Source organism: Lacerta agilis, chromosome 11 (assembly GCF_009819535.1).
Source record: "Lacerta agilis isolate rLacAgi1 chromosome 11, rLacAgi1.pri, whole genome shotgun sequence".
Classification (NCBI taxonomy): domain Eukaryota; kingdom Metazoa; phylum Chordata; class Lepidosauria; order Squamata; family Lacertidae; genus Lacerta; species Lacerta agilis.
In genome coordinates, this window is record NC_046322.1 from 57,988,664 (window position 1) to 58,010,593 (window position 21,930).

The 21,930-nt window shown below is 41.0% G+C and overlaps 1 protein-coding gene across 4 annotated transcripts in view; it reads right to left on the minus strand.

The window, feature by feature from the left end:
• Positions 1-13,300, minus strand: part of VPS13A (vacuolar protein sorting 13 homolog A) — a 156,220-nt gene extending 142,920 nt beyond the window's left edge. For 2 of the 4 annotated variants that reach the window (XM_033163750.1, XM_033163752.1), the window contains exons 1-6: positions 13,141-13,299; positions 8,171-8,214; positions 5,101-5,143; positions 2,100-2,195; positions 867-968; positions 555-661 (exon numbers count right to left, since the gene is read on the minus strand). In XM_033163750.1, the coding sequence (XP_033019641.1) occupies positions 555-661; positions 867-968; positions 2,100-2,195; positions 5,101-5,143; positions 8,171-8,214; positions 13,141-13,240 (492 nt within the window). In that variant the 5' untranslated portion in view covers positions 13,241-13,299. Of the gene's footprint in view, positions 1-554; positions 662-866; positions 969-2,099; positions 2,196-5,100; positions 5,144-8,170; positions 8,215-13,140 lie in introns of all 4 variants that reach the window. The other 2 variants (XM_033163751.1, XM_033163753.1) reach the window with 2 other exon arrangements.
• Between the last annotated feature and the right edge of the window lie 8,630 nt (positions 13,301-21,930).

Consider the following 21,930-nt stretch of genomic DNA (forward strand, 5'->3'; position numbering starts at 1 on the left):
AGATGGTTGGACTGTGTTCCTGAAGCTACCAAACTGCAGGAGGCAGTGGAAGACAGAAGTGCCTGGCGTGCTCTGGTCCATGGGGTCACGAAGAGTCGGATACGACTAAACAACATCCTTACAATCCGTTTTGCAAAAAAAGATTCCTAAAATGTGTGTCTCGGGCCTGATCCACTTGCCACAGACAGCAAGGCTGTTGTTTATAGTTCATTTTCCAGTTCCATCCACAAACTGGCTCGTAATATGATGACAGAGCCTTATATATTTTGATTTGGGTACAGTGCCTAGCAAAAATAATAGATTAATAGAGCAGCTTCATGCTTTTTCTCCTCCAAATATCCCAAAGCATAAAAAAATTACCAGTAACATACTATTTTGACCTCTCCCAGAGAGTTCCAAACTGCAATCATGCACAGTCACATGCAGAAAGCTAACAGTCATTCCCTGTAGCAGTGCGATGTTCACAGTTCCTTTGTAGGCTTGCAAGTTTAATAACAAATTATCTGTAACCACATCTTGAATTATTTATAGATATTCCATACACAAATACTTACATCATCCTCATAGCGAATATGGATGTTAGAAATTTTCAGCTGAAGATTTTTGATGACCTGAGTAATTAGCTTTTCTATGAAAGTGTCTTGCTTCTCTCCTGGTTTATCTAAATCAAAGCACAACTAATTAATACCTGGTATGATTAAGCATAAGTGTTAGTGATACTCAGAGTACCCATTGAAATCAATACATACTGGTCTACTTTGAGTATAGCTAACATTGGATATTCTCTACAGAGACAGAATTGCAGCTTTAGATGTTTGGCAACTTCTACTCCCACAAATAAAAATTGGTATTTTCTTTTTCCTTACCTATGTCAGCGATCTTTTGCTTTGCATCTTCTATTCTTTGAAGTTCTCTCTGCTTTGCTTCTAGTTGTTGCTTTAGTTCTTTTTCTGCATCATATTTAATACCTGACAAAATGGATGAATTAATACTTCACATTTTTAAGATCACAATAAAGCCAAGTTGTGATGAAACAGGCAAATAATTTATTAAACAAGTCAAAGCAATGAGATTTCAGACATGTTCACATATTAGTGCAGAATCCAGTTTAATAGCATTTCTCAATCACAAAGTAACTTCAAAATTTCTATATCTTGTACTATCCTGTGTTTGTGCTTTAGGGTCCACACTCTTAAGAGTAAGGGGAAACCTACCAAAAGCCACTGCGTTCCTATTCTTTCAAAAACAAAACATTCCATTTCATTTTTAATGAGGATTGTGACTTTGGAAAAGCTACTTGAAAGTCATTCCTGTGTCTGCATGCAATGGTAAAACAGGTTTGCAGAACCTGTGGCCCTCCATACTTGTTGTACTACAATCCCCTTCATTCCTTATCATTGGCCAGGCTAGCAGAGGCTGATAAGAATTGGAGTCCAACAATGGCTCAATTTGCATATTACACTAAGGGCTTAGCCTCAACATGCTGGATCCTGAGGAGATTGCAGCTGCTTTGCTCTTCACCAGGCTTTTGAAGTAAAGCCGTTAAGATAAGATTAAGTGTAATATGTTGCCTCATGATTAAGGCCTCTATTGCTTAACCACAAGTTTTAGCCAAGGTTTGTCCTATGGTTACTAGCTATGGTTAAAGAGGAAAGATGCCCCTCCCTGCCAGCTACTCCTAGTTGCAAACCTATCCTAATGTTCTTAGTACACAGACACTGGCAACTCCTATAATCAGTGACCATACCAGAGTAAGGAAGAACCACTCCATAGAGCTGGACAGGGGTGGAACCTGCTCTTTAATGAACCATATAGCTAGGCATAGTAAGATAGCTCAGGCATTAGTAATGGACCCTAGACACTTGACAACAGTGAACATTACCAGCCAAATTGTTTATTTTTGTGCAGCTATATGTAACTTGGGAAGGCTGGCAGCATTTTCAACTCACTGGGGAAGATTTGTTCTGTCAAAACGTGGTAATAGCTGATATATAGATCATACTGACTAAAACTATTGCATGAATAAAAACAAAAAGAAATTCAATCTAATAAACATGATTTTATCTTACAGAGTTACATAAAGAAACAAATCTACTTACTGGCTGTAGGCACAATAAGTAAGAAAACTTCATCTAAAACAGCTTCAACTGGTTGAGTATAAAGATTTTTCCACGGAATTTGCAAATTTAGTTGACCTATAAATACAAAGGAACACATACACTTACTGCAAATATTTGTATTATGTTTAATCATATGTAATTATTTTTAAAAACAAAATTAACCCTGTTTCTGGTCAATTGTTAAGCCAATACAACATCTCCAAATTCATATTTAAACAAGGAATATAACATCCCCCTATTACAATACTTTACACAATCAGGGCCTCACTACACATTACACTAACAACATAACTGTTGTTAGGGGAAAAAAGGAAACAGCAAGGGCTGAGGGTTAACAGTCACCTTAAGGCAGCTGTGGGAAACCTCTGACTCACAGACCAAACCTGGCACACCAAGCTTCCCACCCCCCACCCCCCATTGGTCCGCCAAGTCATTTTGGTCAAGTCACACCCACCTGCCCTACACCTGTCATCATATAAGGGGGTTTGTACTGATACAGTACTAAAACAAAACAGGGAAATCACTTTGGTAGGGCCTTGCTGTCTGTGAAGTGCTTTGATGTCCCTGACTACAGAAAATTCATCTGAGATCATTTATGATGTCATGTGACTGACAAGTGGGTGGCCCTACCCACATGTCAAATTTGGCCTGCAAGACAGGTCATTACAATGAACTGACTAGTGGAGAGAGAAAGATTCCCCATCCCTGCCTTAAGGAATCCTAAGGGCCAATATGTACAACCCAGATCTCATCTGTCATGTCACTAGCATGTCACACAGATGGTTCATATCACCCGCTATTCTTTATTCATCCTGTTTCACTCAGTAGACAGGATGGTGCTTCTGAATGCAAAGAAGTTGTGCAAATAAATGCTTGTCCTGTTCTAATGAAGTTCCTGCAGTTTGCATCATTCCTTCCTTCACACTATCACCCCACAGTCTTCCCACTGCAGACACAAAGTCTGAATCACCATTTCAAAGTCAGAAGTATAAAAAGATTAATATTCATATTCTAATTAGGTTTGTAAATGATGAAAAGCCACAGTATAAAGCTGCTTTAATCATACTGGAAACATACTGATTTTTTTTTAGCGAACAATATCTGATAGGAATCTCCAAATATTATGATAATACTGTAGTAGTAGTAGTAGTAATAATAATAATAATAATATTTTTATACCCCACCCATCTGGGCGGCTTCCAACGGAATATTAAACAGAATAAAACATCAAACATTAAAAACTTCTCTAAACAGGGCTGCCTTCAGATGTCTTCTAAAAGTCAGATAGTTGTTTATTTCCTTGACATCTGATAGGATGTAATAAATGCAAATAATGCCCCAAATGAAGAAACCAAGAAAAAAAAATATGAAACAAACAGAAAAGGTATAAAGAAGTAGAGCTGACACCAAAATAAGGAAGTCTTACAATGCAATCCTATCAATATTTAGATTTATATATTCTATCAGGCTACAGGGCCTCACAAGTAGTTATAAGAACTCCAATGTTAAGAAATGGTGCCTGGATTTTCTTTTTTCCTCATCTGTCCTCCTCAGTTCTTCCTTGTGTATTGTTTCCCAAGAGAAGGAACTGTATTTACCCCCCCCCCCCCCCGGTAACTCACTCTGGGTACATTGTCAGTTAAAAAGCAGTATACAAATGCTTTAAACAAAATAAATAAATATTTACTCAGATTTTTTTTTTTGCCAGGGTAAGGGGGATCTTAATGGCTTGGTGGGCCAAATCTTTATCTCCCCCCACCACATATACCAACTTTGAACAACGGGGAGACCACCCATCTGTCAATCATCTGACATAATAAAGAGACTTCAGGTGACTGTCAGGTAGGTTGTTCCACCCACCTGTTCAAGCTGCCTGTGTGGATAGGAGGCGATAGAAACCAAGTAGAAGAAGAAGAAGAGTTTGGATTTGATATCCCGCTTTTCACTACCCGAAGGAGTCTCAAAGCGGCTAACATTCTCCTTTCCCTTCCTCCCCCACAACAAACACTCTGTGAGGTGAGTGGGGCTGAGAGACTTCAAAGAAGTGTGACTAGCCCAAGGTCACCCAGCAGCTGCATGTGGAGGAGCGGAGACACGAACCCGGTTCACCAGATTACGAGGCTACCGCTCTTAACCACTACACCACACTGGCTCCGAATTCAGTACAACTGAATTCCTGCCACAGCTGATGCACAGTGTTCATTCCTTTCTGCAGGGTTCAAGTGTACCAGCGAGTTCCCCACAGGAAACTGATGGAGCAGGAGTTCAATCCTGGTATCTGTAGCAGTAGCCAATCCAGCTGTCTCACTATCGTACCAGACTTCGCATATGACATCAGATGTAGGGCAGGTATGCGTGGTTTAAATGGCCTGGCAGGCCAAATTTGGCCTGTGAGCCAGAGGTATACCCTAACCCTGTTCTAATGCATTCAATGAGCTTATTTCCAGGTAAACTGGAGTAGGATTACAGAATAAACCAATTAATCGTATGGATTTTAGTTGATTAAATATGCATAAAATTTACATGTGAATGAAAAACATGCTTTCTGTGTGCAAGAGAAGTTGAAATGCTTCGTCTATAAGATGACATCTGGCATCTACTATTTTTATAAGAACTTGCGTTAAGAACAATAATTTTTTACTTTTTAAATCTGTTTCCTCTTTAATTAGGGGCACATTCAACTAAGACTGCCTCCCTCCATTCCACTTATCTGAGCTAAAGTCCTACTAAAGTCAATAGGATTTACTTCCAAGTAGACATACATGGTATAGCATAGTAAATGTTCAAATCCTAAATACCTGTATAACAAAATCTAGTAAGTCAACAATTAACTGCTTACCCAAAGTGTCTTACAACAGTAAAATACAGGTCAATAAAATAGAATAACAAACTAAAATCAACTCAACTCCAAGTCTTTAGAAATACAATTTTAAATATAATAATTGTTTATTGCAGCAAAATATGACAGAATTCAACTTACCGATATGCCCTGCCTTAACTTTAAATGGTACATCAAACTGATACTGTAAAGATAATTTTAAAAAAAGTTATTTCAGCAACAAAATTAGTTATTTTAACAGTACAAACCATACACATATATTTTACTGCTTTTCAAATTTGAAGGCAAATAATTAAATACCATGTAGTTATAAGCAGCAAGTGAGACAATTTTCTAGTACCAACTACATTGGCCAAATATTATGAGCCCAAGAGCCTAGGTATGGTGACAATACAGAATTAATGAAAACAAAGTAAGTGGGATTGTGCCCATTGTCTCTAAACTACACTCATTCAGCATAATTCACAGAACTCACATGTATATTGTCTGTCCATGCACAGACTCTCCATGCATGACTGGGGATATTGAAAAAAAGCTGGGTCCTTGATCATGTTAACAGGGTCTATATCACACATATGGTGCCTATGCACAAACCGTTCTGCTTATTTACTCTAATGATGTTCCCTCTGTGAAGTTTTGGAAGTCAGAGATTTCTTGTTCTGTTCTCCAGTGTTCACTTTAGACTCCACAGATCGGAGCTGGCAAACCTGTGGCCCTGCAGATATTGTTGGACTTTCTCATCAACCCCAGCCAGAATGGTCAGTAGTGCGGGATGATGTGATTTGTAGTCCAGCACCACCTGGATATCCATGGGTTCCCTACCCTGCTTTTTTCACACAGCTGCATGCTGCAGGCATGTCCCCGGGTGAAATAATTTCTGCACAGTTGTGCAAATGTTTATTTCATATATCTTGCCATTTCACTTACAGAAACAAGTAGTTTCATTTTGATTCATCCTTGGCGATAGATACTTATGAACCTTCACAAGGAAGGTTGTAGTTCTGTGGTACAGCATCTGTTTTGCATGACAAAGGTCGCAGTTTACTTCACTAGCATCCAGAACCTGCAGACCCATCTGAAGAATCAGTCAATCAGTGTAAATACTGAGCTACATGTAAGATTGGTCTGACAGTGTAAGGCAGCTTTCTATATTCCTTTGATGTTACATCACTGTCAGGATGACTGCGTGGAGAAAAATATGGCTTTCCCCATTTTTCATGGGAGAACCATTCCTCCACCCAATAGTTTTCTTCTGGCAATCTCCCAAAGAGCAACAGCAACAGTTCCAGGTGGCTGCTATCTGGAATCTGTAGGAATCCAGTTTTATTGCTGGTGGTGAGGCCAAACTCCATGGAAGTTTGGGCAAAACAGTTGATGAGTCTCTATAGAGATTCCTCAGAGTGTGCTGTCAAAGCTGCATCATCTGCAAACAATATCTCTCAGATAAGAACCTACCACCCCATCACTCCTTGAAGGCATGGGAGAGCAACAGGGGAAAGAATATGCCAAAGAGAGTTGGAGCAAGGACACAGCCTTGTTTCACGCCACTTCTTTACAGGGAAGGTGTCTGATGATGAACTGTCATAGTGGATGGTGCTGTGCTTGTTCTTGTGGAAGGACACAATCATATTGTGAAGCTTAGGTGGGCATCTTGTTCAGCAGTGTGAAGTCATTTTCGACTGACAAGGTGAAAGGCCTTTGTCAGGTCTATGACAGCGTTGTACAAGTGGCATCTCTGCTCTCAACACTTCTTCTGCAGCTGGCGCAGTGAGAAAATCATGTTAACTGTTGACCACTGAACTCTAAAGCTGCATTTTAACTCTGGATAGATCTTGTCAGCAATCTGTTGAGAACTACATGGGCAAGGCTTTCCCCACAGTACTCAGCAGGGAGATTCTATTATAGTTGATACAATCATGGCAGTCACCTTTTTTTTTAATAGAGGGTCACAATGCTGGGGTTCTGTACATCTTGTGGCATGAATCCTTTTTCTCTACACTGCAAGAGAAGTCTTCCAAACTGGTAGTCATCCATCTTAGGCTAATATTAGGAATGATGACTCACATTCATCAAAATTTAGCAAGCATCGTGAAATAAAGATCTTTGTCCCTTTTTGCAAATATTAAATTTCATATTACATGCTTATTTGATTGAACTTTGATGTGCTAATTTAAGAAAAGTTTTTGTGTTTTCAGTTTGGAATTGCAGATACAAACTATTTTCTATACGCTATAAGAAGAGACTGCTCTGTTGATGACCCTACAGAAAGAATATCTTACATTATATATTTAATGTATTTAGTAAAAAGAATTTACTAAACCATATGCATGATTATCCATTGAGTTTAAACAGGGAAAATGTTTCAAATATACATTTGGCTTTTTGCTGCTGCAAAAGATGGGCCCAGATTTGTTTAAATACATATGAAATCTGTTTGAAAATAGGTCATTTCTAATTTAAAATTCTGACTGTGTTTTACATTGATTATTGGGTCTCATGTTTTATCTGTATTGCTTTATATACCTGTATTATGTTCTATAGAGCAGGTTGGCTCAGGACATAGTTATGCACTGAGTAGACCCACTGAAATCAGTGGGACTTAGTTAGTCATGACTAATATTAGTGCCATGTATTTTATGGATTTACAGTATTCTAATTATGACTAAGTCTCAACCTACCCCAGTGTTTTTGCTAGCTTTAAAATTATGAGAATTTCTGTTCAATTACGTGTATTAAGGCCTAATGATGTAAACGGATATAAATATATTCAATCCTTTGTAGATTTACTCAGAGCTAAGTCTCACCAAGCTAAGTTTCTCAAGTAAATGTGCATAGACTTAAAACCTTACATTTTCCTCTGCAACACACGTCCAGTGCTAAGACAGTAGGTCAGGAAATAGAAAAGGTTTAGAAAGGGCAGCAAGCTCAAGAGATTTTGAATTACATGCATAAATTACTTGTCCAACAGCAACATAGTTTGTACTGTATTGGTTCATTAACTATAGAACAGGGACAGGGGATCTGTAGTCCTCCATATGCTCTTGGACCACAACTTCATAATCATTGGTCATTGGCCATACTGGATGGTGATGATGGGAGTTGGAATCCAACAACATCTGGAAAACCACACTCCACAGATTCCCCATGCCTACTACAAAGTTAACACTTGACAACAGTACATAGTTAAAAGTTTTGTTTGCTCTGAACTTACCAGTGCATTTTCTTTTATTTCAAGATTCTTAAGTGCTACAGCTCCTGTTATGAAATATATATATATATATAATTGTAATTAGCAAACTACTTTAACATATGAATCTCTTTTATAGCAGAAAACTGACAAATTACCCCAAATTAGGAACTGCCCACCACATAATACCCAACTTCCCAGGATTCAATGTTAGTTAACTTGCCCTTGACCAGGCATCAGGTTTTGCAAGGCCTCTCCTGATTTGGATGTTAAAAAGACACAGAGCTGGGTATCATCAAGGTACTGATGACACCTCACCCCAAAGCTCCAAATGACTGCTACCAAAATCTTCATATAGATGATACCCTGCAGCACCACACAGCACAACTGCTGAAAAACTGAGAGATAATAACCTAACACTGCAGGTGAAACTCAAAAAATTAGAATATCGTGGAAAGGTTCATTTCTTTCAGTAATTCAACTTAAAAGGTGAAACTAATATATGATATAGAATTATGACATGCAAAGCGAGATATGTCAAGTCTTTATTTGTTATTATTGTGATGATTATGGTGTACAGCTGATGAGAACCCCAAATTAACAATTTCAACTTTGGGGTTTTCAACAGCTGTACGCCATAATCATCACAATTATAACAAACAACAACAACTTATTCGACCGTCAGTCAGAACACAATCATTATCCATACAAATTTTAAAAAACCTGAGACAACTCAGAGGGGTTTACACTAAAAGTAGATTATACAAAAAGACCCATATTGATACTATCCATTTTAACCTTACGTCGTTTAAGGGCCAAAAAAAAAAAAGAAATTTGGCCACCTCAAAGGTTGTGGTCCCAGTAAAATTGTTCACCAAAAACGAAGCCTGACATTCTATATCTACCAGGCTAAGGTAGCCTAAGAGTGGAGCTATCAGTTTTTGTCTAAGGTCTACATAAAATGGACAGGTCATGAGAATGTGTTCGGTTGACTCAACCATTCCCAAGGCACAGGGACAGACTCTCAGAGCATATGGGACTCCCCTGTATCTTCCCAACAAGACTGCTGTTTCCAGGACGTTTAACCTAGCTGCTGTGAGGAGTCTGCGGTGCGGTATTCCACATAGTGGATTTCCGCCAGGTAAGGAGCTGGTGAATTCTGGAAGATCTGCTCCCCCAAAAACATCCCTGGTTTCACACAAGCAATGTCCTCTTGTCTAGCAATGTCCCTCAGTCTTTGAGAAATCACAGCTTTGGCATGAGTGAATGTCATAGACTCCAGAAAGAGATGTGACAGTCCACAAGTCTGCACTTCGTTTAAAATCTCTTTTTCCCACAAGGATTGGAAATCATCCCTCAGTATCAGGGGTGCCATGCCTACCGAGTTAAAACAAAGTTTAAGCCATAGCCAAAGCTTGGTCTTTAGGGCCACATATCGAAAGGCTTGATTATAACAAACAAAGGCTTGACATATCTCACTTTGCATGTCATGAGTCTATCTGATATATTAAACTCCAGTAGCTAATGAAAACAATTGCTTACATAAATGGACTTTTCCACGATATTCTAATTTTTCAAGTTTCACCTGTATGCTCTAAAACTGACCTTGCAGATAGGATCAGAATCACTATAAAACAACAACCCCCAATATCCATCTCACATAGCCAGTTCAAAAGGATACCATGGTCAGTGGTATCAAAAGGGGCTGAAAGATCTAGAAAGAATAATACCTGAAGGCAGCCCTTTTTAGGGAAGTTTTTAATGTTTGATATTTTTGTATTTGATTTCTGTTGGAAGCCGCCCAGAGTGGCTGGGGAAATCCAGCCAGATGGGCGGGGTACAAATAATAAATATTATTATTATTATTATTATTATTATTATTATTATTATTATTATTAGGGTCATACCACCACTGTCCTTTTGTTAAGGTCAGGGGAAACAAGGCAATTTCAGTACAATAGCCAGGCCTGTACCCCAACTAGAATGGGTCAAGATAATTAGTTTCATCCAAGAGTATTTGGTTACCCTTGTGTCACAACACTCTTAATCACCTTTCCCAGAAAAGGGGTATCTGAAACCAGGTGGTAGTTGTCACAAGCCAGTGGGTCCATGGTAGGCTTTTTCAGGATGTGTCAAGTCACTGCCTCTTTAAAGATAGCCAGGATCTCGCCTTCCCACAAAGATGTATTTACTACACCGTGGAACCACCCAGTCATACTCCCTTAGAAACTATAGACAGCCATGATAGACAAGGGATGAGGGAGCACATGGTTGGCTGCATTATTGCAAGCACCTTGTCCACATCATCAGGCTGAGTTCCAGTTAAAGACTGCAAATGTGAGGCTATGTGCAATTCTCAAAGATGAAAAATCCACAAGTGTGGGGTCACCATTAAAAGGGCCCTAATCTTGCAAACCTGATCAACTTTAATGGTAGCCCAGACTGCATTGCCTCTCAGGCTGATCTTTGGGCCTAAGCAGGTTGAAATGGGCATAGCAATTCTTAAAATAAACTTGTCTCAAGCAATTCAGCATATTAAAGGTCAACACCACCACTTTAATCTAAACCTGTAACCAAATAGATAACTAGTTCAATTTTGATCAAACCAAGTAGTCTGTACAAGATTTCTAGTGGCTGAATTTTACACCAGCTGAAGTTTCTGAACTGTTATTAAAGGAAGTCCTACACAAAGAACATTATGGTAGCCTAGTCTAGAATACAACCAGAGCATGTGCAATTGAGGCCAGATTCTTGTTTACTCCTCTACCTCTTACAATATAAGCCCAGATCCTATGCCAATTAAATGTGCTAACCAAACTGAACCTCCTTTCACTCTTATTTATGTACACACGGCTTGGTTGTGGTAAACCTGAAAGTGGTTTACAAAAAGGTAACACCATAAAATCAGGGGAAAATACAATAAATTAAAACAGTCAAGAAATTAAAATACTATAACAGATTAAAATTCACATCAGTTTTTCTAAGCATCTGGATAGGCCTGACTAAACAAGAATGTTTTTAGCAGGCACTGAAAAGAATATATTGAAGGCACCTGCTTTATATCAATAGGCAGGGAGTTCCATGCTGAACAATTAGGTTCTTACACATAATGGGTATTACATGGCACCTCTAATAATGCCAATTCTGTGGATGGAATTGAAAGTACAGATTAAATCTGTCAAGAAAACTTCCTAATTTTACTGTAAATATCACATAAGGTTTAAGAGACATTACAGCATCTCCTCTTGTTAACTACAGAGTTCAGTTCCCAACAGTTATTTTCACTCTAAACACTTTAAAAATACTTTTAAATACAAGCACTTTTACACACAGCTTTCAAGATTCGTCTGGCTTAGTTGCAAGCTATATACTGAACATCAGGGCACTAATACCTCAAGACATGTCTTGCCGAGTAACCATTCTGATTTACCGGTAGGTTTACATGTGACCCTATTTCACACCAGTGCAGCTGCCAGAATTTGCCTGCTCTTAGAATAGACCGAATTTTGTGTTGCTTGTTTGAAACATGAAACTCCAAAAAGTAACCATACACTGACAAAATGGAAAACCTGTTTGTCTACATTTTGTACATACTGTAACTTCTTCCATTGCATTCTAAACCAGTATACATTACAGACCTGCAACATCTGAAGCAGTCATGTGTTCCCTTTATGAGATGTACACAATGGATAAATGAGGCTGAGAGCCTTCTGTTCATTGTATGCAATGTATGTTGTTATTATTATTATTATGCCAATATATAGAGTCACATCAGCTTTTTAAATATACATACACATTACAGACCTGCAGGATCTACCTGCTAAAGTGGTAATCTGTAAAAGCAGCCTTCAGTGTTTCTCTTTCTATAATTTTTTTTGTAAAGCAATGGCCCAATTAAAAAACAGTCACCCATTTGTGGCAAATGTAGTTGAAACAGTTTTAAAAAGTGGTTATTACCTGTTTTCAGTAATGCAATGAAGCAGCATGGCAACTGCCTCAAAAATGCTGAGAGGTTAGTGTCACAAAATGAGGGGCCACAATGATGCAGAACGATCATACAAATACACACTAATTTCTATATACAGTATTCCACTTTTAAAAAGAAAGCAAATAGTACTGAAACCTCGCTGAAACTAAGCAATTCTTCATATGATCAGTCTCTGGATGGAATGCTGCCTGGGAACTTGGTATCTGAACAAGTGTGCATGCACAGGAAAGCTCACACTGTACCAATAACAAACTTAGTTGGTCTCTAAGGTGTTACTGGAAGGATTTTTTAATTATTTTGTTGGGAACTTTATGAATGTCACTCTGAGTTAAGTGAAAAGCAAAAAGGATGTATATGAAATAAACTGCAGAGAGATTAGGGCAGATGATGCAAATGAAACTTTTTTTTTTAACAGCTGCCGCTCAAAAATACATCGAATGCTTTGCTTCCACAAAGTGAGCGATCAGATATGCACAGAAAAAAACGTGCAGTGCCAATGGCAAAAGCAGTTAGGTTGGGTGGGTTTTTGTTTGTTTCCGCTCCACCCCAACTCCAGAACTCGACCCAACCGAGCTGGGCTGGTTGGCGAAAGGAGCTGGCCCGCTCCTGCTTCACACGCCCTGTACGGCCAGGGCTCTTCGCCACCAAAACTTCCGACACGGGAGCCGGAGCTGCGGCCGGTGAGGCGGGGAGGGCGAGGCGCTCGAAGGAGCCGCGCACGTGACAGGGCCTGGCGCGGCCCCGGAGCGCGCAGGAGCGCCAGCCAGACAGGCGGGCCCTGAGAGGGCAGCGCCAGCCGCCTGTGGGACTTGTGAGGCAGCCGAAACTCCCTTCGCGGCCGCCCCGGGCTCCCTCACGCAGCAGCAGCAGCAGCAGCAGCACCGGCTTCTTTCCCCTCGGCCGCCCACACGCAGAGAGGCGCCCCCGGGTGGCGGAGGGACCCTGGCGCCTCGGGAGGAGCGAAGGGTCTGCCGGCGGGGCGGGCCCGGCCTCGCCCCTCACTCACCTCCCCAGATGCCGAGCGAGAGTTGGGAGCTGTCCAGGTTCACCACATAGTCGCCCAGGAAGCGGTTCAGAACGTCCACGACCACCGACTCGAACACCATCCTGGGAAGCGGCTCCTGGCGAGCCTCGCCCCGCCTTCAAGACGCGAAGGGAGGCGGCAGGAGCCCCACGCCCGCCTGCCCCTTCCTCGGGCTCTCCCGCCGCGCCGGCCGAACACGGGCTCTCAGCCACCCGCCGGCTCAGCGCGCTGACAGCCAGACTCGCCCTGCCCTGCCGCGCAGGCGCACCAGGGGACGCTTGGGCGCTACCGAGGGCCGTACATGAGGAAAGCGCTCGCTCGCTCGCTCTGTTCCCGCCTCGCCCTTCGCCCAGCAAGGGAGCGGCGAGGCAGCGCCAAAGATAGGCTGGCGGCGGCGGCGCGCACGCGCACGCGGCCTCCCTCCCTCCCTCCCACTTTCCGTCAGGCAGGCGGCGTTCTTCGTCGCGCGAGACTGTGGCGTCGGTTAAAATGTCCCCTCCCCCCGCCCCCAGCAGCCGTGAGACCCCGAAGCAGAAGGACGGGGCCCGTCAGCCCATGGCTGCCCTCGGTGTGACGCGCCTTGTCCTTCCTCACGTTCACCGTGCCATTAACGGGTGGCCACGTGTCAACATAATTCTGCCCCAAAGGAGTTGTGAGGAAGCCCACCGGCGCACAAGCGCAGCCCCCCCCCCGTCCGAAGTAGCGGTGTTGATGCCGCCCTAGAGATCCGGGGGACGCGGGGCTGCAGGACACGACCCGCGAACGGCGCTTCAAGCAAGGGGAGTGCAAAATGCACCGAAAGGGTTGCCGTCTGCTGCACAACCCTTTAATTCCCGGGTGTGTCGATGTCACTTCAAGATTTCTAAAGCCCTGTGGGTGTTATTTACACGTTTCTATATATTAAAAAAAAATGAACGCATTTATATAGAACTGTAGAGTTGGAAGGGATCCCGGGGGTCATCTAGTCCAACCCCCTGCAATGCAGGAATCTCAACTAGACCATACATGACAGACATACAGACTTGGGGGATCAGCTAAAGTTGTTGAGCTTTTTTTCTGAAAAGGAAGACATGGGGGGTGGCAGAACCTCAGTTAATTAAATGCTTTTCAATAATATCTCTGGATGTTCCCTCTTGGCTACACTCATGCTGACAGATGGCCTGGACAACATTTAGCATGGTAACTACATTTGATGAAGAAGTACATAAACTGCTTTCGGAAAACCAAATAAAATTTTCCTTCTGAAAATGTCAGGTAATGCTAAGTAATTATAATAATATAACATAACTGCAAGTACTTGGCAATCATTTTTAATTATTTCGATGCAATTGTACACAATTTAACTTACCAAGCAAAACTAAATTATATTTATATCCAAAATATCTTTTCAATTCCCAAGTCATGTCGCAACCCATCATTTTTGGAATTTGAAAGTTGAAAAATTCAACATGTCCTTTGGGCACAGCTCAAAGTTCCTATGTCCGTAAATAGCTGCATTCAGAACACACACATCAGAATATATTATTTTGCTAACGGCAGGAACAATACCATTAAACTGCAGTGTGTTCCTTGAAGTGTTTATTTGTGTAGCTGCCAGAGATGAGGTTTACATTCAAATGCAAGTGCTGACCAACGTGGTTTGATAATTGATTTGATTTAAATTTTATTTTATTAGCATGGTTATACAACTGTTCTTCAACTTTTAAATAATTATGAAGAATACTTTTCAGAGATCTGGCAGGATCAGGAAGAACATGCAACAGAGAATTAGCCTCAAATTCCATTATTAGAATGCAAATTATTTCCCTCCAACTAGACTAGGCCCATTTTTACCATATATAGTTATAAGATTCAGGACTATAGCATGGTTCACCAATTACTATTGGGTGTGAAATTCTGCATCAACCTGCCCTGACACCCACCCACCCTTAAAATTGTGTTTCTCTACAGAAGACTGTAAATATAGGCTTAAAAATATAAGGATGATGCTCAGTAAAATCTCAGAAAGTGGGGGCTAAGCAAGATTTCAGGTAAACACACTGATTCACATCTAATGTTAAAACAAAATAGAAAATTCTTTTCAGTAGCACCTGTGTTTGTTCTTGGTATGTGCTTTCGTGTGCATGCACACTTCTTCAGATAATGTTAAGTCATCTGTTGTTTAAGAAATCACACATTAACCATAACTTGTCCCACATACCAAGAACAAACTTAGTTGGTCTCTAAGGTGCTACTGGAAGGATTTTTTTTTTATTTTTTATTTGTTTTGTCCCACATGGTTTCAGATTGTGGTTTGTTTATAGCAGGGGTGGCCAACTCCCAAGAGACTTTTGGGGGGTTCAGGTCAAAGTTGTTGAGCTTTTTATAGGAAGGAGGAAGGCCCATTTTGGGGGGGGGGGGGGTTCGGGTCAAAGTTGTTGAGTTTTTTCAGGGAGGAGGTAAAATGTTGGGTTTTTTTAGGGGAGCCACAATTGTTCAGCTTTTGGGGGGAGGAGCCAATGATCTACCAGTGATCTACCGCTGACATCCAGTGATCTACTGGTAGATCACGTTATACCTGTTGGACATGCCTGGTTTATAGTAAACAATCATAGTTAAACTTCTGGGCAATTTCAACACTCAAACTATGGTTTAATAATAAACCATGACTTACTGCTTTGTGTGAAACAAACCAGTTGCCAGTTCATCACTATGTCCCTACCCTATGACTAACAGAAACAGAATATATAGTGCACTAAAAAGTAAACATATAAGACAGGCTAAGTTATACAGTTTTCCTAAGTTATACAGATCACATAAACACATTTTTGCTACCTTTGTGCAGAATTTAGATGTGTTTTTAAGGCACATAATATTGTTATAGCTTTGGGGGGGAGACCCACCCCCAAACCCTAGAAATGAATAAATGGTAGGATTTTGTTTATTTGGGATGTGAAGGGAGGAATGTTTGGGATGTTGCAGAGGAATTCCTGAGCTAGCCCATGCAAAACAACCTAGCCAAGCTAGGGCCATTGAGAAACAATACAGGGCCATTGAGAGTCATTGGCACTGCAAGAGAACTGTCCTCCCCCCTTTCCCAGAGACAGGGGTGCCAACTTGAATAAAGTATTAGGGGGCAGGTAAGTCTTGCCCAGCAGTGTAGTGTGGGTTGCCAGCACCTGGGGCAAGCACATGCACACCGGGGGGGGGGGGGGGGCAGAGGGTGAATGGAGCCTGCTGCACCAGCCCCAAAGGCCTGGCCCAGGCACAGCTTGGCTTGTGTCTCCATGGCTCTGGCCTTAATGAGGGAGTCTGTAGTAGGGCACCTGGTTGCACCCCCTCAGAAATCTGCGCCTGGGGCCATGGGCCCCCTGGCTCCCCCATGCTATGCTCCTGACCCCTCCCCACATAATCAGTCACAAGACATGGCACATGCACACTAGTTGAATGGCAGTGCACATGTGAGCTGCCCCAAGCAAAACGCACAGCGCTCCACGCATCTCCGTCAAAGAGGCAGCCCAGCGAGCCTCAACACCCGCCGCTCATTCCCGCCACCGATTAAAATTTCTTTTGTTTGAAAGTGCTTCCATTTTAGAATTAAAACACCCAAACCACTGCCCCAGTGAAACTTGATTGAAGCTTTCCCATGCTGTCCATAAAGAAAGGCATTCTGCCAAAATCATTAAGACACCTAAGCTCTTATCAGCATAACATTTCCAAAGTAAAAGATACGCCCCATTAACAAGTCAATGAAGTACTGAGCATTGATTTTAAAATTACAGTCAAAGTTTTATGATCTGATTTATTTTAAATTTATTTAAGATGCTTTAAGATGATCAGGAGATTGATTTTCACTCTTAGTACATGGATCTAGAACTAGGAGGCAAAATACCAGTTCTTTTGACAGCGTAACATATACACGGAGATAGTTTTTAGGAACGGAAAATCTTCAGAGTTCAGAATTTGGGGTAAGCATATTTCTAATAGATGACCTTTCAGTATAGTTGCTCTGTACCTTGCTGAAATTTATTTCTTAGGTGTTTTTGTAATACAACAATACCCTTTTGTTGAAAGACTTTATTACGCCCCTGCCAAGAAAATACTAATAATAATAATAATAGCTGACATTTCTAGACTTCCACATGAATTAGAGTGGATATCATTTTCCTCTTCTTCTGCAGTACTGCTTACTTCCAGGTAATCACATACCCAGCCCAGCAACTTTTCTCCAATGAAAATAGGGACATCCTGTGGAAAAGTTGGGCGTTCCAGGATCAAATAAAAAACCGGGACCGCATCTCTAAATCAGGGACATCCCTGAAAAATAGGGACTCTTGGAGGGTCTGCTATACCTGTTTATAGTTTTAAAATAATTCATGGTATCCTGCTCTGCAAAAATAATCTATGCTTTCTGTGTGCTATTTTTGTATTTGGCAAAAGGAAATGGAAAATCTTTTAAGTATACAGGTCTAGTTTTCTCTTTATGTAAGGAGACTCAACCCCACAGCTACATGGGCATGTGGGTAAGGCAAATTCAGTGCTTAGCTTAGTGCAGGGGTGAAAAAAGGCTTTATTTCACCTGGGTCAATGACACAGTTTGGTGTCGGGGTAGCCGATGCCTCTTGTGTAGCCTCACACGGGGCACCAGCTATTGGGGTCAGCATGCGGATGGGACGGCCGGTAATCCTGGAGCCCCGCTCCCACCGCGCCGTGAAATAGGGTCCGCTGGCTGGAATGTGAAGGTTAAGCTTGTGAGTTCGTGGTGATGATGCCTCAGAAGTTTCTGCAAGCGTCTGTGAGTTCCAAGAAGTTTCCGAAAAGAAGAAGAACTACGATAGAGGGTGGCCAAAACTAGACGGCCAAATAAAAGGTTTTAGAGTAAAAACGAAAATGAAATAAAACAATGGAGACTGCAGTCTGGTGAAGGAGCCTTAGCTACCCTGCGTGGTTGGTTTCGGTTTCGGTTTCTGAGCTTGTCACGCAACGATGATCTTAATTGGCTTGCCTCGCGCTTTCTCCACACCACAACAGGGAGTAGTGGCTATTTATTGAATGGTTCAACAAACGTCATAACTTGCATAACAACCAATTACAACCCTGTTGCTGGCCTAAGTTTGAGTGGGAAAGCAGATTAAAGACCGTTAACTAATTTAAACTAACGCACCCTTTTTATCCGCGGAAGGATCCACACAGCGAACTGCCTGCTGGATCCTATTTTTCCTTTCCACCAAAGGCGGAAGGACACAACCTAAATAAACATAAATAAACACAGGTGCGAAAGCACCTATAAAACATATTCCCACAGTTTGGCACCCCACACACATATTTGTGTACACACATACACAGGCTGGAAGCCTCAATGGTGCCCCTCTGGAGGCTTCACCTGGGACAAATAAGCCACCAGCTAGCCTCCCCAGTACCCCAGTAGCTATGGCTCTGCTTAGTGAGTATGTTAGTTTGACTTGTTTGTTCTGCATGGAATGTACAAAGGGGGAAGTGACATATTTTGCTTAAAATTAATTTCCTGTCTTTTTGAATACTGCATTTGGGTTTGGCAGTGGAAAGATTATGATGATGATTTACTCCATTCATTTTACTCCCTTTCTATTGGGTTGTCATTTCTGCAGGAAAAGCAGATGGAAGGCAAAGGGCTGTATTCCCGCAGAGCTTATCACCCTGACACTATTTTTCAAATAAATGTACTAGGTAAAATACAGGCACCATTCTACAACATAGCAGACAGAAGTATAATTATGTTTTACAAATTCTTTGGGAAAATGTAAATTGATCAAATTCTAGCAAGAAAATTGTTTATTGGTTGACTCAAATAGCACCATCTGGTGGACACACAATTTCCTCTTTTTCCTTGGACAGAACATTTCCCAAATGTTTTTTATTAATTAGAATTGATTACTTGTGTTAACCACAGTTCTAAACTCCTTGTTCAGATGCGCCCCCCTTCTCTGGCCTCCATGCTCTAGTGCTGTATTGATTCAATACTCGTATGTCACCCATTACTGAATGCACAAGTTAGAAGTTGATAGTGCAAGCTACAATTTTATTGAAATTGACAGTTTTGCTTTCCCTAGCAATATAATTGTATCCTAGGTGTATATGTTGTTCTGTATATTCACTTTCTTCTTTAAGTTGACCAATGACCATGTTTAATGTCAGGTCTACTTTCTGGTAAATTAAGCTTCTTTTTCTTAAACAGATATCCGATTCAGAAGCTTTCTACTAAGCCTTAAGCTTTAACCTTATGCTGACTTACCTCTCTGTAAGTCCCACTGAACCCACTGAGGATTAGTTCTGAGTAGACATATATAGCATGCCCTTTAATACCAAACTTATGATTGTCTTATGCCTATCCTATTGTAAGTTAAACTGATCCACCAAAAATGAGCTAGTGGTTTTTGCATACTTGGTTATAGAGAAGTACAGTGGTACCTCAGTTTTCGAACGTAATCTGTTCTGGAAGACCATTCAAGTTCTGAAAAAATCGAAAACCAAAAACTTAATACAGAAGCCTCAATACAATACGGAAAACTCAATATGGAAGCTGTGTGGCATGTTTGACTTCTGAAAAGTGTTTGAAAACTGGAGCAGTTTCTTCTGGGTGTATGACGTTTTGAAACCAAAATGTCCATCAACGGAGACTTTGAAAACCGAGGTACCACTGTATTGGAAAAATGAAAAACTGAGAGAACAACAATTGGTAGATCCTTCCATCTCTCTTTAAGAGTCACTAGCATTTTCTCATTGAAGACTGGAAACCTTTGAGAAGGTATAGGTGCCTGACACACCAAGACTGTCCAATTTTTCAAAAAAAAAAAAAAAAAGCTGGACATTTCCCCCCAAGCCGGGAAAGTGCTAACTAGGCTTTGAGAATGAGGTGGGAGGATTCTAGGACCCTGACAGAGCCCTCTCGTCTCCTTCCCAAAGTTCAGCATCTCGCTTACCAGGCTATTTCTATGTTTTCGTTCCATGTTTTATACGTTTTTAAAGAACCTTTTGAAAATACTTAGGGCATTCTTAATTTAAAAAACAACCTTCCCCAAACTGATCACTGAACATAGGTTATTGTCAGGGCATTCTAAACATTTATTTTTCTTCTAATGTGCAAACTAATACACACTAACAGCCTAACTCTTTTACTCTAACAACCCATGCACTATCAAATCACCAATTTAAGACCTGAAAAATTGACTCTGAGAAACAAGATCTCTACAGATTATGCTTCAGGGATCCTATCTAAGTCTAACACCAGAATGGTTACAAAAGCCATCAGGTGTATCATGAAATCAACTGCAAACTTCTGAGCAGCAGGAAGAAGCTAAGACAGCAAAGCTCTCTAAGAAAGACAAAGTAATTGCATTGAACCACTAGCAACTGAAACACTAGTCCTCTCCATTGGAAACAATTTGGAGATAAAAAGAGTAGAAATTTTAAAAAAAAATACTTAAAATAAGCCTTTTTGCAGATGATATAGCAATAATGCTCTCTAATTAAAAAAACGCCTGTATTAATGAAAGAACTAGGCAATTATGGTAAAGTGGTCAGATTCAAAATTAATGAAACCAGAAATAATGTATATAGGCATTCCTTTCCTTCACCTAATTAATCATCCTAAATCAGACAGGTTTTAAAACCTGCCACAAGATAATAAAATATTTGGGAGTACAGATAACAAAAAATCTATCGGCTCTAAAGAAAGCAAACTTCACACCAGTATTCCAACAGGTACGACAATGTCTTGAATTTTGGAAATACCTCCGTTCATCATGATCATAGCTGCGGTAAAGATGGCTATCCTGCTGAAATTTTTGTTTCTCTTTAAAGTGTTGCCAATTATGATTGCACCCAAACAATTTAAATTTTGGCAGTGCTCAATAAATAAGTTTTTTCATGACTAGGCTCCAGAATTATATATGGAAGTGTCAAAAATGACAGGCTCGGAATCCCACATCTCCAAACAAATTGCAACACCTTCCAACTAAAGCATTTGATGCCACTGATCCATGAGCAAAAAGATAAAACAATGGGTAGATATAGAAATTTCAGATCCTGTATATAGAACATACCCCTTTCTATTTTCACTCCGTAAACCAATACTATTGCAAACCCTTTTTCCGCACCACTCTAAATGTGTGGAAAGCAAAGTTTAAAAAACTGGCTCCCCCAATATCTCCCCCTATCCCTCTTCACTTTCATCCATCTTTTAAAGAAGCAGAGCAATCCTTAGATTGGAATGGTTGGGAACAGGTGGGCCTTTATAGATTAAAAGATTTTAATGCAAACACTATCCCCTTACAAACAGAATTCATAGCGGACAATTTGTTGTTGTTCAGTCGTTCAGTCGTGTCCGACTCTTCGTGACCCCATGGACCAGAGCACGCCAGGCACGCCTATCCTTCACTGCCTCTCGCAGTTTGGCCAAACTCGTGTTAGTAGCTTCCAGAACACTGTCCAACAATCTCATCCTCTGTCGTTCCCTTCTCCTTGTGCCCTCCATCTTTCCCAACATCAGGGTCTTTTCTAGGGAGTCTTCTCTTCTCATGAGGTGGCCAAAGTACTGGAGCCTCAACTTTAGGATCTGTCCTTCTAGTGAGCACTCAGGGCTGATTTCTTTAAGAATGGATAGGTTTGATCTTCTTGCAGTCCATGGGACTCTCAAGAGTCTCCTCCAGCACCATAATTCAAAAGCATCAATTCTTTGGTGATCAGCCTTCTTTATGGTCCAGCTCTCACTTCCGTACATTACTACTGGGACATAGCAGCCATACCAAACCTTAA